Source organism: Triticum urartu, chromosome 6A (genome assembly GCF_056163025.1).
Source record: "Triticum urartu cultivar PI428250 chromosome 6A, HENAU_Tu73, whole genome shotgun sequence".
Lineage (NCBI taxonomy): Eukaryota > Viridiplantae > Streptophyta > Magnoliopsida > Poales > Poaceae > Triticum > Triticum urartu.
This window is the reverse complement of record NC_141878.1, coordinates 144,243,663-144,257,007: the sequence shown is the minus strand read 5'-3', so window position 1 is coordinate 144,257,007 and position 13,345 is coordinate 144,243,663. Positions and strand designations below refer to the sequence as shown.

Sequence of the window (13,345 nt, the reverse complement as noted above, 5' to 3'; positions counted from 1 at the left end):
CCTCCTTCTTCCTCTCCAACACATCCTCCTCCTCCATAGTGCTTAGCGAAGCCCTGCCGGAGTACTGCAGCTCCATCACCACCACACCGTCGTGGTGCTGCTGGAGCCATCTTCCTCAACCTCTCCTTCCCCCTTGCTGGATCAAGAAGGAGGAGACGTTACGCTGACCGTACGTGTGTTGAACGTGGAGGTGTCGTCCGTTCGGCGCTAGGATCTTTGGTGATTTGGATCACGTCGAGTACGCCTTCCTCATCCCCGTTCTTTGAACGCTTCCGCGCGTGATCTACAAAGGTATGTAGATGCAATCCGATCACTCGTTGCTAGATGAACTCCTAGATGGATCTTGGTGAAACCGTAGGAAAATTTTTGTTTTCTGCAACGTTCCCCAACAGTGGCATCATGAGCTAGGTCTATGCGTAGTTCTCTTGCACGAGTAGAACACAATTTGTTGTGGGCGTTGATGTTGTCAACTTTCTTGCTGCTACTAGTCTTATCTTGCTTCAACGGTATTGTGGGATGAAGCGGCCCGGACCAACCTTACACGTACGCTTACGTGAGACCGGTTCCACCGACTAACATGCAGAAGTTGCATAAGGTGGCTGGCGGGTGTTTGTCTCTCCCACTTTAGTTGGAGCGGATTCGATGAAAAGGGTCCTTATGAAGGGTAAATAGAAGTTGACAAATCACGTTGTGGCTTTCACATAGGTAAGAAAACGTTCTTGCTAGAACCCTATTTCAGCCACGTAAAACTTGCAACAACAATTAGAGGACGTCTAACTTGTTTTTGCAGCAAGTGCTTTGTGATATGATATGGCCAAAGTTGTGATGAATGATGAATGATCTATATGTGATGTATGAGATGTTCATGCTATTGTAATAGGAATCACGACTTGCATGTCGATGAGTATGACAACCGGCAGGAGCCATAGGAGTTGTCTTTATTTTTTGTATGACCTGCGTGTCATTGAGAAACGCCATGTAAAATACTTTACTTTATTGCTAAACGCGTTAGCCATAGTAGTAGAAGTAATAGTTGGCGAGCAACTTCATGGAGACACAATGATGGAGATCATGGTGTCATGCCGGTGACAAGATGATCATGGAGCCCCAAGATGGAGATCAAAGGAGCTATGTGATATTGGCCATATCATGTCACTATTATTATTTGATTGCATGTGATGTTTATCATGTTTTTGCATCTTGTTTGCTTAGAACGACGGTAGTAAATAAGATGATCCCTCATAATAATTTCAAGAAAGTGTTCCCCCTAACTGTGCACCGTTGCGACAGTTCGTTGTTTCGAAGCACCACGTGATGATCGGGTGTGATAGATTCCAACGTTCACATACAACGGGTGTAAGACAGATTTACACATGCAAACACTTAGGTTGACTTGACGAGCCTAGCATGTACAGACATGGCCTCGGAACATAGAAGACCAAAAGGTCGAGCATGAGTCGTATAGAAGATACGATCAACATGAAGATGTTCACCGACGTTGGCTAGTGTGTCTCACGTGATGATCGGACACGGCCTAGTTAACTCGGATCATGTTATACTTAGATTACAGGAGGGATGTTTATCTAAGTGGGAGTTCATTGAATAATTTGATTAGATGAACTTAATTATCATGAACTTAGTCTAAAATTTTACAATATGTCTTGTAGATCAAATGGCCAACGTAGTCCTCAACTTCAACGCGTTCCTAGAGAAAACCAAGTTGAAAGACGATGGCAGCAACTACACGGACTGGGTCCGGAACCTGAGGATCATCCTCATAGCTGCCAAGAAAGATTATGTCCTACAAGCACCGCTAGGTGACGCACCTGTTCTCCTTGCAGAACAAGACGTTATGAACGCTTGGCAGGCACGTACCAATGACTACTCCCTCGTTTAGTGCGGCATGCTTTACAGCTTAGAGCCGGGGCTCCAAAAACGTTTTGAGAGACACGGAGCATATGAGATGTTCGAAGAGCTGAAAATGGTTTTCCAAGCTCATGCCCGGGTCGAGAGATATCAAGTCTCCGAAAAGTTCTTCAGCTGTAAGATGGAGGAAAACAGTTCTGTCAGTGAGCACATACTCACTATGTCTGGGTTGCATAACCGCTTGACTCAGCTGGGAGTTAATCTCCCGGATGACGCGGTCATTGACAGAATCCTTCAGTCGCTTCCACCGAGCTACAAGAGCTTTGTGATGAACTTCAATATGCAGGGGATGGAAAAGACCATTCCTGAAGTATTTGCAATGCTGAAATCAGCAGAGGTAGAAGTCAAAAAGGAACATCAAGTGTTGATGGTGAATAAAACCACTAAGTTCAAGAAAGGCAAGGGTAAGAAAACCTTCAAGAAAGACGGCAAGGGAGTTGCCGCGCCCGGCAAGCAAGCTGCCGGGAAGAAGCCAAAGAATGGACCCAAGCCCGAGACTGAGTGCTTTTATTGCAAGGAAAGTGGTCACTGGAAGCGGAACTGCCCCAAATACTTAGCGGACAAGAAGGCCGGCAAAACAAAAGGTATATGTGATATACATGTAATTGATGTGTACCTTACCAGTACTCGTAGTAGCTCCTGGGTATTTGATACCGGTGCAGTTGCTCACATTTGTAACTCAAAGCAGGAGCTACAGAATAAGCGGAGACTGGCGAAGGACGAGGTGACGATGCGCGTCGGGAATGGTTCCAAGGTCGATGTGATCGCCGTCGGCACGCTACCTCTAAATTTACCCACGGGATTAGTTTTGAACCTCAATAATTGTTATTTAGTGCCAAGTTTGAGCATGAACATTGTATCAGGATCTCGTTTAAATCGAGATGGCTACTCATTTAAATCCGACAATAATGGTTGTTCTATTTATATGAGAGATATGTTTTATGGTCATGCTCCGATGGTGAATGGTTTATTCTTAATGAATCTCGAGTGTAATGCTACACATATTCATAGTGTGAATACCAAAAGATGTAAGATTGATAATGATAGTCCCACATACTTGTGGCACTGCCGCCTTGGTCACATTGGTGTCAAACGCATGAAGAAGCTCCATACTGATGGACTTTTAGAGTCTCTTGATTACGAATCATTTGACACGTGCGAACCATGCCTCATGGGTAAAATGACCAAGACTCCGTTCTCAGGAACAATGGAGCGAGCAACCAACTTATTGGAAATCATACATACTGATGTGTGCGGTCCAATGAGTGTTGAGGCTCGCGGTGGCTATCGTTATGTTCTCACCCTCACTGATGACTTGAGTAGATATGGGTATGTCTACTTAATGAAACACAAGTCTGAGACCTTTGAAAAGTTCAAGGAATTTCAGAGTGAGGTTGAGAATCAACGTGACAGGAAAATCAAGTTCCTGCGATCAGATCGTGGAGGAGAATACTTGAGTCATGAGTTTGGCACACACTTAAGAAAATGTGGAATAGTTTCACAGCTCACGCCGCCTGGAACACCTCAGCGTAATGGTGTGTCCGAACGTCGTAATCGCACTCTATTAGATATGGTGCGATCTATGATGTCTCTTACCGATTTACCGCTATCTTTTTGGGGGTATGCTTTAGAGACTGCCGCATTCACTTTAAATAGGGCTCCATCGAAATCCGTTGAGACGACACCGTATGAATTATGGTTTGGGAAGAAACCTAAGCTGTCGTTTCTAAAAGTTTGGGGATGCGATGCTTATGTCAAGAAACTTCAACCTGAAAAGCTCGAACCCAAATCGGAAAAATGCATCTTCATAGGATACCCTAAAGAAACTATTGGGTATACCTTCTACCTCAGATCCGAAGGCAAGATCTTTGTTGCCAAGAATGGGTCCTTTCTAGAGAAAGAGTTTCTCTCGAAAGAAGTAAGTGGGAGGAAAGTAGAACTTGATGAAGTATTACCTCTTGAACCGGAAAATGGCGCGACTCAAGAAAATGTTCCTGAGGTGCCTGCACGGACTAGAGAGGAAGTTAATGATGATGATCAAGATACTTCTGATCAAGCTCCTACTGAAATTCGAAGGTCCACAAGGACACGTTCCGCACCAGAGTGGTACGGCAACCCTTTCTTGGAAATCATGTTGTTAGACAATGGTGAACCGTCGAACTATGAAGAAGTGATGGCAGGCCCGGATTCCGACAAATGGCTAGAAACCATGAAATCCAAGATAGGATCCATGTATGAAAACGAAGTATGAACTTTGACTGACTTGCCCGTTGAGCGGCGAGCCATAGAAAATAAATGGATCTTTAAGAAGAAGACAGACGCGGATGGTAATGTGACCATCTATAAAGCTCGGCTTGTCGCTAAGGGTTATCGACAAGTTCAAGGGGTTGACTACGATGAAACTTTCTCACCGGTAGCGAAGCTGAAGTCCGTCCGAATCATGTTAGCGATTGCCGCATTCTATGATTATGAAATATGGCAAATGGACGTCAAAACGGCATTCCTTAATGGTTTCCTTAAGGAAGAATTGTATATGATGCAGCCGGAAGGTTTTGTCGATCCTAAGAATGCTGACAAGGTGTGCAAGCTCCAATGCTCGATTTATGGGCTGGTGCAAGCATCTCGGAGTTGGAACATTCGCTTTGATGAGATGATCAAAGCATTTGGGTTTACGCAGACTTATGGAGAAGCCTGTGTTTACAAGAAAGTGAGTGGGAGCTCTGTAGCATTTCTCATATTATATGTAGATGACATACTTTTGATGGGAAATGATATAGAACTCTTGGACAGCAGAAAGGCCTACTTGAATAAGAGTTTTTCAATGAAGGACCTTGGAGAAGCTGCTTATATATTAGGCATCAAGATCTACAGAGATAGATCAAGACGCGTCATAGGTCTTTCACGAAGCACATACCTTCATAAGATATTGAAGAAGTTCAATATGGATCAGTCTAAGAAGGGGTTCTTGCCTGTGTTGCAAGGTGTGAAATTGAGCTCAGCTCAATGTCCGACCACGGCAGAAGATATAGAAGAGATGAGTGTCATCCCCTATGCCTCGGCCATAGGTTCTATTATGTATGCCATGCTGTGTACCAGACCTGATGTAAACCTTGTCGTGAGTTTGGTAGGAAGGTACCAAAGTAATCCCGGCAAGGAACACTGGACAACGGTCAAGAATATCCTGAAGTACCTGAAAAGGACTAAGGAAATGTTTCTCGTTTATGGAGGTCACGAAGAGCTCGTCGTAAAGGGTTACGTCGATGCTAGCTTCGACACAGATCTGGATGACTCTAAGTCACAAACCGGATACGTGTATATTTTGAATGGTGGGGCAGTAAGCTGGTGCAGTTGCAAGCAGAGCGACGTGGCGGGATCTACATGTGAAGCGGAGTACATGGCAGCCTCGGAGGCAGCACATGAAGCAATTTGGGTGAAGGAGTTCATCACTGACCTAGGAGTCATACCCAATGCGTCGGGGCCAATCAAGCTCTTCTGTGACAACACTGGAGCTATTGCTCTTGCCAAGGAACCCAGGTTTCACAAGAAGACAAGGCACATCAAGCGTCGCTTCAACTCCATTCGTGAAAATGTTCAAGATGGAGACATAGATATTTGTAAATACACACGGACCTGAATGTAGCAGATCCGTTGACTAAACCTCTCCCTAGAGCAAAACATGATCAACACCAGAATTCCATGGGTGTTCGATTCATCACAATGTAACTAGATTATTGACTCTAGTGCAAGTGGGAGACTGTTGGAAATATGCCCTAGAGGCAATAATAAAAGCATTATTATTATATTTCCTTGTTCATGATAATTGTCTTTATTCATGCTATAATTGTGTTATCCGGAAATCATAATACATGTGTAAATAATAGACACCAACATGTCCCTAGTAAGCCTCTAGTTGACTAGCTCGTTGATCAACAGATAGTCATGGTTTCCTGACTATGGACATTGGATGTCATTGATAACGAGATCGTATAGTTCGTTTGCTAGAGTTTTCCAATGTCAAGTATCCTTTCCTTAGACCATGAGATCGTGTAACTCCCGGATACCGTAGGAGTGCTTTGGGTGTACCAAACGTCACAACGTAACTGGGTGACTATAAAGGTATACTACGGGTATCTCCGAAAGTGTCTGTTGGGTTGACATGGATCAAGACTGGGATTTGTCACTCCGTATGACGGAGAGGTATCACTGGGCCCACTCGGTAATGCATCATCATAATGAGCTCAAAGTGACCAAGTGTCTGGTCATGGGATCATGCACTACGGTACGAGTAAAGTGACTTGCCGGTAACGAGATTGAACAAGGTATTGGGATACCGACGATCGAATCTCGGGCAAGTAACATACCGATTGACAAAGGGAATTGTATACGGGGTTGCTTGAATCCTCGACATTGTGGTTCATCCGATGAGATCATCGAGGAGCATGTGGGAGCCAACATGGGTATCCAGATCCCGCTGTTGGTTATTAACCGGAGAGTCGTCTCGGTCATGTCTACATGTCTCCCGAACCCGTAGGGTCTACACACTTAAGGTTCGGTGACGCTAGGGTTGTAGGGATATGTATATGCAGTAACCCGAATGTTGTTCGGAGTCCCGGATGAGATCCCGGACGTCACGAAGAGTTCCGGAATGGTCCGGAGGTAAAGAATTATATATAGGAAGTGCTATTTCGGGCACCGGGACAAGTTTCGGGGTCACCGGTATTGTACTGGGACCACCGGAAGGGTCCCGGGGGTCCACCGGGTGGGGCCACCTGCCCCGGGGGCCACATGGGCTGTAGGGGGTGCGCCTTGGCCTATATGGGCCAAGGGCACCAGCCCCAAGAGGCCCATGCGCCTAGGGTTCAAGGAAGGGAAGAGTCCCAAAGGCGGAAGGCACCTCCTAGGTGCCTTGGGGAGGAGGGATTCCTCCCTTGGCCGCACCCCCCTAGGAGATTGGATCTCCTAGGGCCGGCGCCCCCCCCTTGGACTCCCTATATATAGTGGGGAAAGGAGGGCCTCTACACCACGCCTTTGGTGCCTCCTTCTTCCTCTCCAACACATCCTCCTCCTCCATAGTGCTTAGCGAAGCCCTGCCGGAGTACTGCAGCTCCATCACCACCACGCCGTCGTGCTGCTACTGGAGCCATCTTCCTCAACCTCTCCTTCCCCCTTGCTGGATCAAGAAGGAGGAGACGTTACGCTGACCGTACGTGTGTTCAACACGGAGGTGCCGTCCGTTCGGCGCTAGGATCTTCGGTGATTTGGATCACGTCGAGTACGCCTTCCTCATCCCCGTTCTTTGAACGCTTCCGCGCGTGATCTACAAAGGTATGTAGATGCAATCCGATCACTCGTTGCTAGATGAACTCCTAGATGGATCTTGGTGAAACCGTAGGAAAATTTTTGTTTTCTGCAACGTTCCCCAACAACTTACACAAAGCATACCTTCAAATTTGTATGTCAAAGGAGCATCCAGTAATATAATTTTCATAGTATACATCTCATGTGCTATTAATCTTGTCAATAGTCAAAGGTTGTCTTGAAAAACACATTAGGACCTATATAGATGGAAGAAGGGAGTAGGTCCCATGCAAAAAATGAGAATAAAATTCAAAAATCTGGGCATCATGGCTCGGCCGAGAACATTGAGAAACTTGGTTTTAAAATCATGAAACTTGGCATGGTGTCATGTCATGGTAGTACCATGCCGTGGTAAAAAAATTGGCCGTATAGGAACAAATTTTGGTACAAGCTTCTTGCAAATCGGAGCTTCTCTGAAGAAGGCTCGTGGTTCTGGGAGGGAATGTGTCACCTTTGTGTGCATAATTCAAATTTGAAATACAAGCACATGTTCCAGTGCACCAAAGTTGGTTGAAAAATCACATGTGTGTCCTCGGGCAAATTTCTAGGTTCCATGCAAGAAATGGGAATGAAATTCAAAATTCTGGGCGTCGTGGCTGGGTTGGAAACATTGAGAAACTTAGTTTTTTAATTCCCGTAAATCCAAAACACGCATGAAAATAATGAAACTTGGCTTGGTGCCATGACATGGCACCAACATGCTGTGGTAAATTTGCAGTCCGATTTGCGAAGGCGCACACATTAACAATCAACAAAGTCATTTTGGAACAAGTGCTGTCACGTTACAATCGGAAACACAAGTATTATTGAAACCGTGGGCGTTCTACTTACTAGTACCATTTACGTGCCGCCACGCGTCCCCATTTTTTATTAGCTAGGAGGTGTCGTGCAGGGTAGCTATTTGAGTACGAGAGGCGTGCGATCGGACCCCTGCGCGTGCTTATCGGGAGGAGAGCCCTTTGACCTCCATCTATCGTCCACCTCTCTCCTAAGGTCTCCATTAATGGCGCCCAAGACTCTATTTAATGGCATGGCTATGTCTCACTCGACTGAGATTTAAGAGAGAAAAAAGAAAATCTAAAAGCACGGATCTTGATGTAAGATCCGACGGACCTATATAGCATCTACTGTGACTTATAGCAAGACTGATGAATATATAAGGACGATTAATTTTTTTGATCAAAGAAGGGCTTGCCCCTTCCGATTTTCATTACTGAAACCCACCACAATTCACAAGAAGTTCAGCACAACTCTAGCCTAACACGAAGGACTAAAAGCTACCAGATTGAAATCGCAACATCCCAAGAGGCCAACAATGGCCAAACATCCGTGCTAGAACCCAACATTCCACAACCGGCGACACAATCCACATCCTAAACCGATTATTACATCAAAAGAAACCAGGAAATTGAAGGAAGCCCAGCAACAACTAGAAGAACAGCAACGCTAGGGTCGCCACAGCAAGAGTTTTCTTCATTCCAGCCTCGCAACATTGATCTTCCACAGAAAGATAAGGATGATTAATTGTCTTACATAATTAGAAAGATAATTAAAAAAGCCACATGCGACTATGCCCAAAATACACAAAGGCAAAAGAAGAAGGAAGACAAGGATCTGGCTCGCTAATCTCTACTTTCTTGATGCGTTGCTGCAGGCCGCGGGAACTAGTCTCCGCGGCGAGCGGCGATGAGCTCTTTCGTGTCCTCAAGACTCTGCTTGAGAACATCCACGGATTACTCCACCAGCCTTTGGCGCTCGTTGCGGAGCATGTCATTCTCGTCCATAAGTTTCTTGACGATGACGCCGGTCCTCTTCAACAAGTCACTGGACTCCTCCTGCTGGTCTGCACTTCGGACGATGTTCTCCCTCAGCAGGTCGCGCTTGGCCCGGAGCCTCTCATTGCCCTCCCTTAGTTGCCGGATGACGCCGGTAGCCTGTTCAAACGAGGCTTTCATGTCATCCTGCAACCTCGCCCAGCCGGAGATCTGATCCATCTGGCTATGGACGATCACATGCATGCGCGTGTAACAGTCGTCGCTTGCCCGCAAGAAATTTTCCCAGGCCGCCGCGGCGCGGCGGGACATCTCTGCTGCTTCCGCAGCGCGGCCGGACCAGTCTGCTGCATCGACGGCGCGGCGGGACCTCTGTGCTGCTTCAGCGGCGCGGCAGGACCTCTGTGCTGCTACTTCCACACGGCGGGACATGTCGGCTGCTCTCGCAGCGAGGCGGGACATCTCTCGTGCTTCTGCTTCCATGCTCGCCTCTTCCTGGTGGCAATCTCTCAACCCAGAACTCACGCTGGCCATGGCAGACGCAAGGGAAGGATGCAGAATGACTTGTTTGTTTTTGTGGATGAGGAGTTGAGGAGGAATGTGCAGTCATCTTGTCATACTAGTATTTATAACCGAGTACTAATACGCTCCTAAGTAGGAAACTGTTTAGGTTGTGATCAGTGTGAACAGGTTTGCAATTCAATATAGCGTGGTACTAATACATTCCTAAGTGGGAAACCGTTTAGGTTGTGATCGGTGTGAACAGGTTTGCAATTCAATATAGCGTGGAGTAATTTGGAATATGACGAGACGCAAGCTCAAAATTTATTGACGGTTCTAGTTTCGAAGTGCGGCACTATTCCCGGATGGAGTACTTCTTTTTCTACTCCCTCCTTTCAGGTTTTATAGGGCTTATCTCAAAATTTTATTTTTTCCATTTTATAAGGCTCAATTTGGTTGTTCCCCAACACATGTTCAGATTCCAAGGTGCATTAAATCACTGCATGCAAGTATTAAGAGAAAATTGACCAATGCATGTACTTTATGCATGCATGCATTGCAATTAATGAATTGATAAACATAATTTTTTGAGAAAAACAAGAGCATTAATTAGGTGCTTTTGCAAACTACAAAAAATATTCCACCACTCACCATCTTGGTTGGTGAGATTTTTGAATTAAGCCCTATAAACCGGAAACGAGGGAGTACTGCTGTGTACGTGCAATAACTAGCACCGTCGTATACATATCTTATGGTTAATGGGGCGTTCGACAGGAATAGCCGCGTGGCGAGCTCTAGGCTAGTGTTTTTTTCAGACGCATTAAACCTATCTCTTGGGACTTCTCGCACGCACCATCGTGCCACCCACAAAAACTTGTACTCTGAGTTTAGTAGTACGTTATACAGGAAGAGAAGAGGTGCACGCACGCACTCGTCCTCTCACACACGCGTCTATTTTTTTTCTCGAAAAGGAGGATGATGACCCCCGGCCTCTGCATCTGGGAGTCACACACGCATATGTAGCTACGAATTGTAGTGTTCTCAGCCATCCGATTGGCTCTATCATGGATGTACCTATATACTAAAACATGTCTAGATACATCTATATTTTGACAAATGGAAGGCATGTATTGTGGAACGGAGGGAGTGCTTGTCATCAAAATGGATAAAAAGGGACGTATCTAGAACTAAAATACGTCTACATACATCTCCTTTTATCCATTTTGATGACAAGTAGTACTTCTTACCCAAAGGAACTTTATATCCAACAAACACAAAATATCCGTTCGACTGTTGGAAATTAGTGATCTGATGTCGAAGTAATTGTTGCATCGCCACCAAAACCCACCATTTCTTAAGCTAAAGTAGACCAAGGTAATCCCTATATTAGCATATTACTAAGATAAACAGAAGGCACTGTAGAAACATTTAGGACGTGAGCTTGTCAATCTGAATGTGGAGGGACACAAGCTTAGCCCCGGCCAGCAGCTTGGGCGGAACTGTCAAGAAGGTCAGCTCCTGCACGTCGACGTCGCCGGGATCCTTGCTGCTTGTCACCTCCATTTCCACCTTGACGGTGTCGGTCGTGCCTTTGGGCTCCCCCGGCGGGCCGTTCACCCACAGCTTGGCCACGTAGTGCGGCAGTGGGGACGCCCCAGTTCTGATGCAGACGACCGACACGGCGATAGGCGCGCCGATGTCGAGCACGCCGCCGACCAAGAAAAATGTGCGGTGGTCCTCCTCCGTGAACAGAAAGAGTCGTGGCTCCGACAGTGGCACTTGCAGCTTGAGCACCTTGCCGTACTGGATCCTGTGCACGGGCATGGGATGCGCGGTGCTGATGTGGTGGTAGAGCGCCGGCGGCGGGCCTTCGTAGCCGCAGACGGGCACGGGGTATTTGCAGGGCGTGAGCAGACACACGCTCTGGTGATCGGTGAGCTTGTGGTAAGTGACGTAGAGCCCATAGCCTTCGTGCAGGCACTCCACCCTCACCGACGAAAGGACGGAGTCCACCGCCGTGTTCCGCACGTCGAAGCCACCGCCGTGCTCGCACTTCTGGCACTGCCGCTGGTTCCTGGGGTGCTCGACGCGGCAGTCCGCACAGGCCAGGTGCCCCCTTGCACTGCAGAAATCAATCGAACAACACATCAATCAAGAAACCTGCACCTTGCTCAATCAGCCGAACGGACAAGGTGTATTTGAACCTCATACACTGGAGGCGTCAAGGGGCGGAGGCACAAGGGGCAGTGGAGCACGGTGAGGTCCATCGAGACCTTAGAGAGCTCCATCGTCGGGTCCTGTTCGGTCTGCATGATCTCGCCCTCCTCGTGCACAACCATCTCTCGACTTGGGTCAGGGTATTACAAAGCTTTACCGTCACATATTTTATACTACTTCAAGGTGCATTAAATCAACACATGCAAGTATCAAAAGGAGAGTCACGGCATGCATGCATGCGTTGTAATTAATGCATCGGTAAACGCAAATTATTGAAATATATCGAGTGAAGTGCTTTGATGTGTCGTGTCAACTCGTACATCAATGAGAAGTTTGATTATCCTCTCCCTCACGGACTTAACTGCACCTGCCTTTGGCTGTATGATAGGTTGGCCACACACCTGTCGGGCCCACCTGTCATACACGCAAAGGCAGGAGCGTCCCTCCCTCGCCCATGAGTGTGGTGGCTGGCAAGACTAGGAGAAGATTTCGCTACATGCTCTCCCTCCCGCACGCGGTGGACATGCAGCAGTTCAATCGGTGTCAGATGGCCAGAATCGTACTGTAGTACTCCTCCAGTGCAGTAGTACTCCATCATTGTTCGACTTCCCGAAGAGGCGAAGAGCCAAGTGCAACCCGGACGCTCGTGTGGCAGTTTCATGTGTAGAGTAGTGTAGGATAGCATGTACCATGCCTGTAAGCTTAAAATTGTTGGGGTCGGCTCCATGCTATGTGGCCGTCTCGAAGTTTTTAAAAAAATTAAAATAGTCTTCTGGCCCTACCTGACACCCTGGTGATTGTAGTTTGCATGCTCATCTGGTCAAGACATGAATATATATTTTAATTTGTTTTTTTCGAAAAGGGGGGACTCCCCGGCCTCTGCATCAGAACGATGCATACTGCCACATATATTTTAATTTGTGGTGGGTAAATGTTAGAGGTTGCAGCAAATATATTGTACACTGCGGGTCTTTCAGCCAAGTTTAGAGACAAGCATGTGGGGCCAGTGCTATGATGTGTCGCGTCAACTCGTACAACAAGGAGAAGCTTGATTTTACTACACGCCTTCTCCCTCACCCATGCGCACGGTTGCTCGCAAACGAGGACATGCTTTTGCTTAGTAGTACTTCTACAAAAAGCTATCCGTCCCGCTTGCGGTGGACGGACATGCAGCAGTGGATTCGACACTGTAGAAGCAGTAGTAGTAACATCATTGTTCGTCTTCTCGAAGAGGCGAAGAGCCAAGCGCAAACCGAACATTGCAGTTGCGAACATTAGAGCACGCATATAGCCAGGCTCTTGCATGAGACAAAATTGCTATGTGAGCCCACTATTGTACTAGTACGTACAACTACTTGCTAGTATAGCCCTGTAACCAGAAAGGAGTATTTGCCCTTCTAGAGATTTCAACAAGTGACTACACAGAAACGGAGTACATATGGAGCAAAATGAGTGAATCTGCACCGTAAATAAATACGTACTAGTTCTATCATTTTCCTCTCCGAGGTGCACAATATTGAGTATACTGACTAGTCTCTTTTTGGCACGCATTTACGTTTTTACATAGTACA

General features: G+C 46.6%; 1 protein-coding gene across 1 annotated transcript; it reads right to left on the bottom strand.

The window, feature by feature from the left end:
- Positions 1-8,713: 8,713 nt before the first annotated feature.
- On the bottom strand, positions 8,714-11,896 carry LOC147964509 (E3 ubiquitin-protein ligase SINA-like 10). Its single transcript, XM_087530006.1, has 3 exons — positions 11,769-11,896; positions 11,115-11,679; positions 8,714-8,812 (listed from the first exon to the last, which is right to left on the bottom strand). Exons 1-3 carry the CDS (start codon positions 11,894-11,896, stop codon positions 8,714-8,716), a joined length of 792 nt encoding a protein of 263 aa, XP_087386132.1.
- Positions 11,897-13,345: the final 1,449 nt, after the last annotated feature.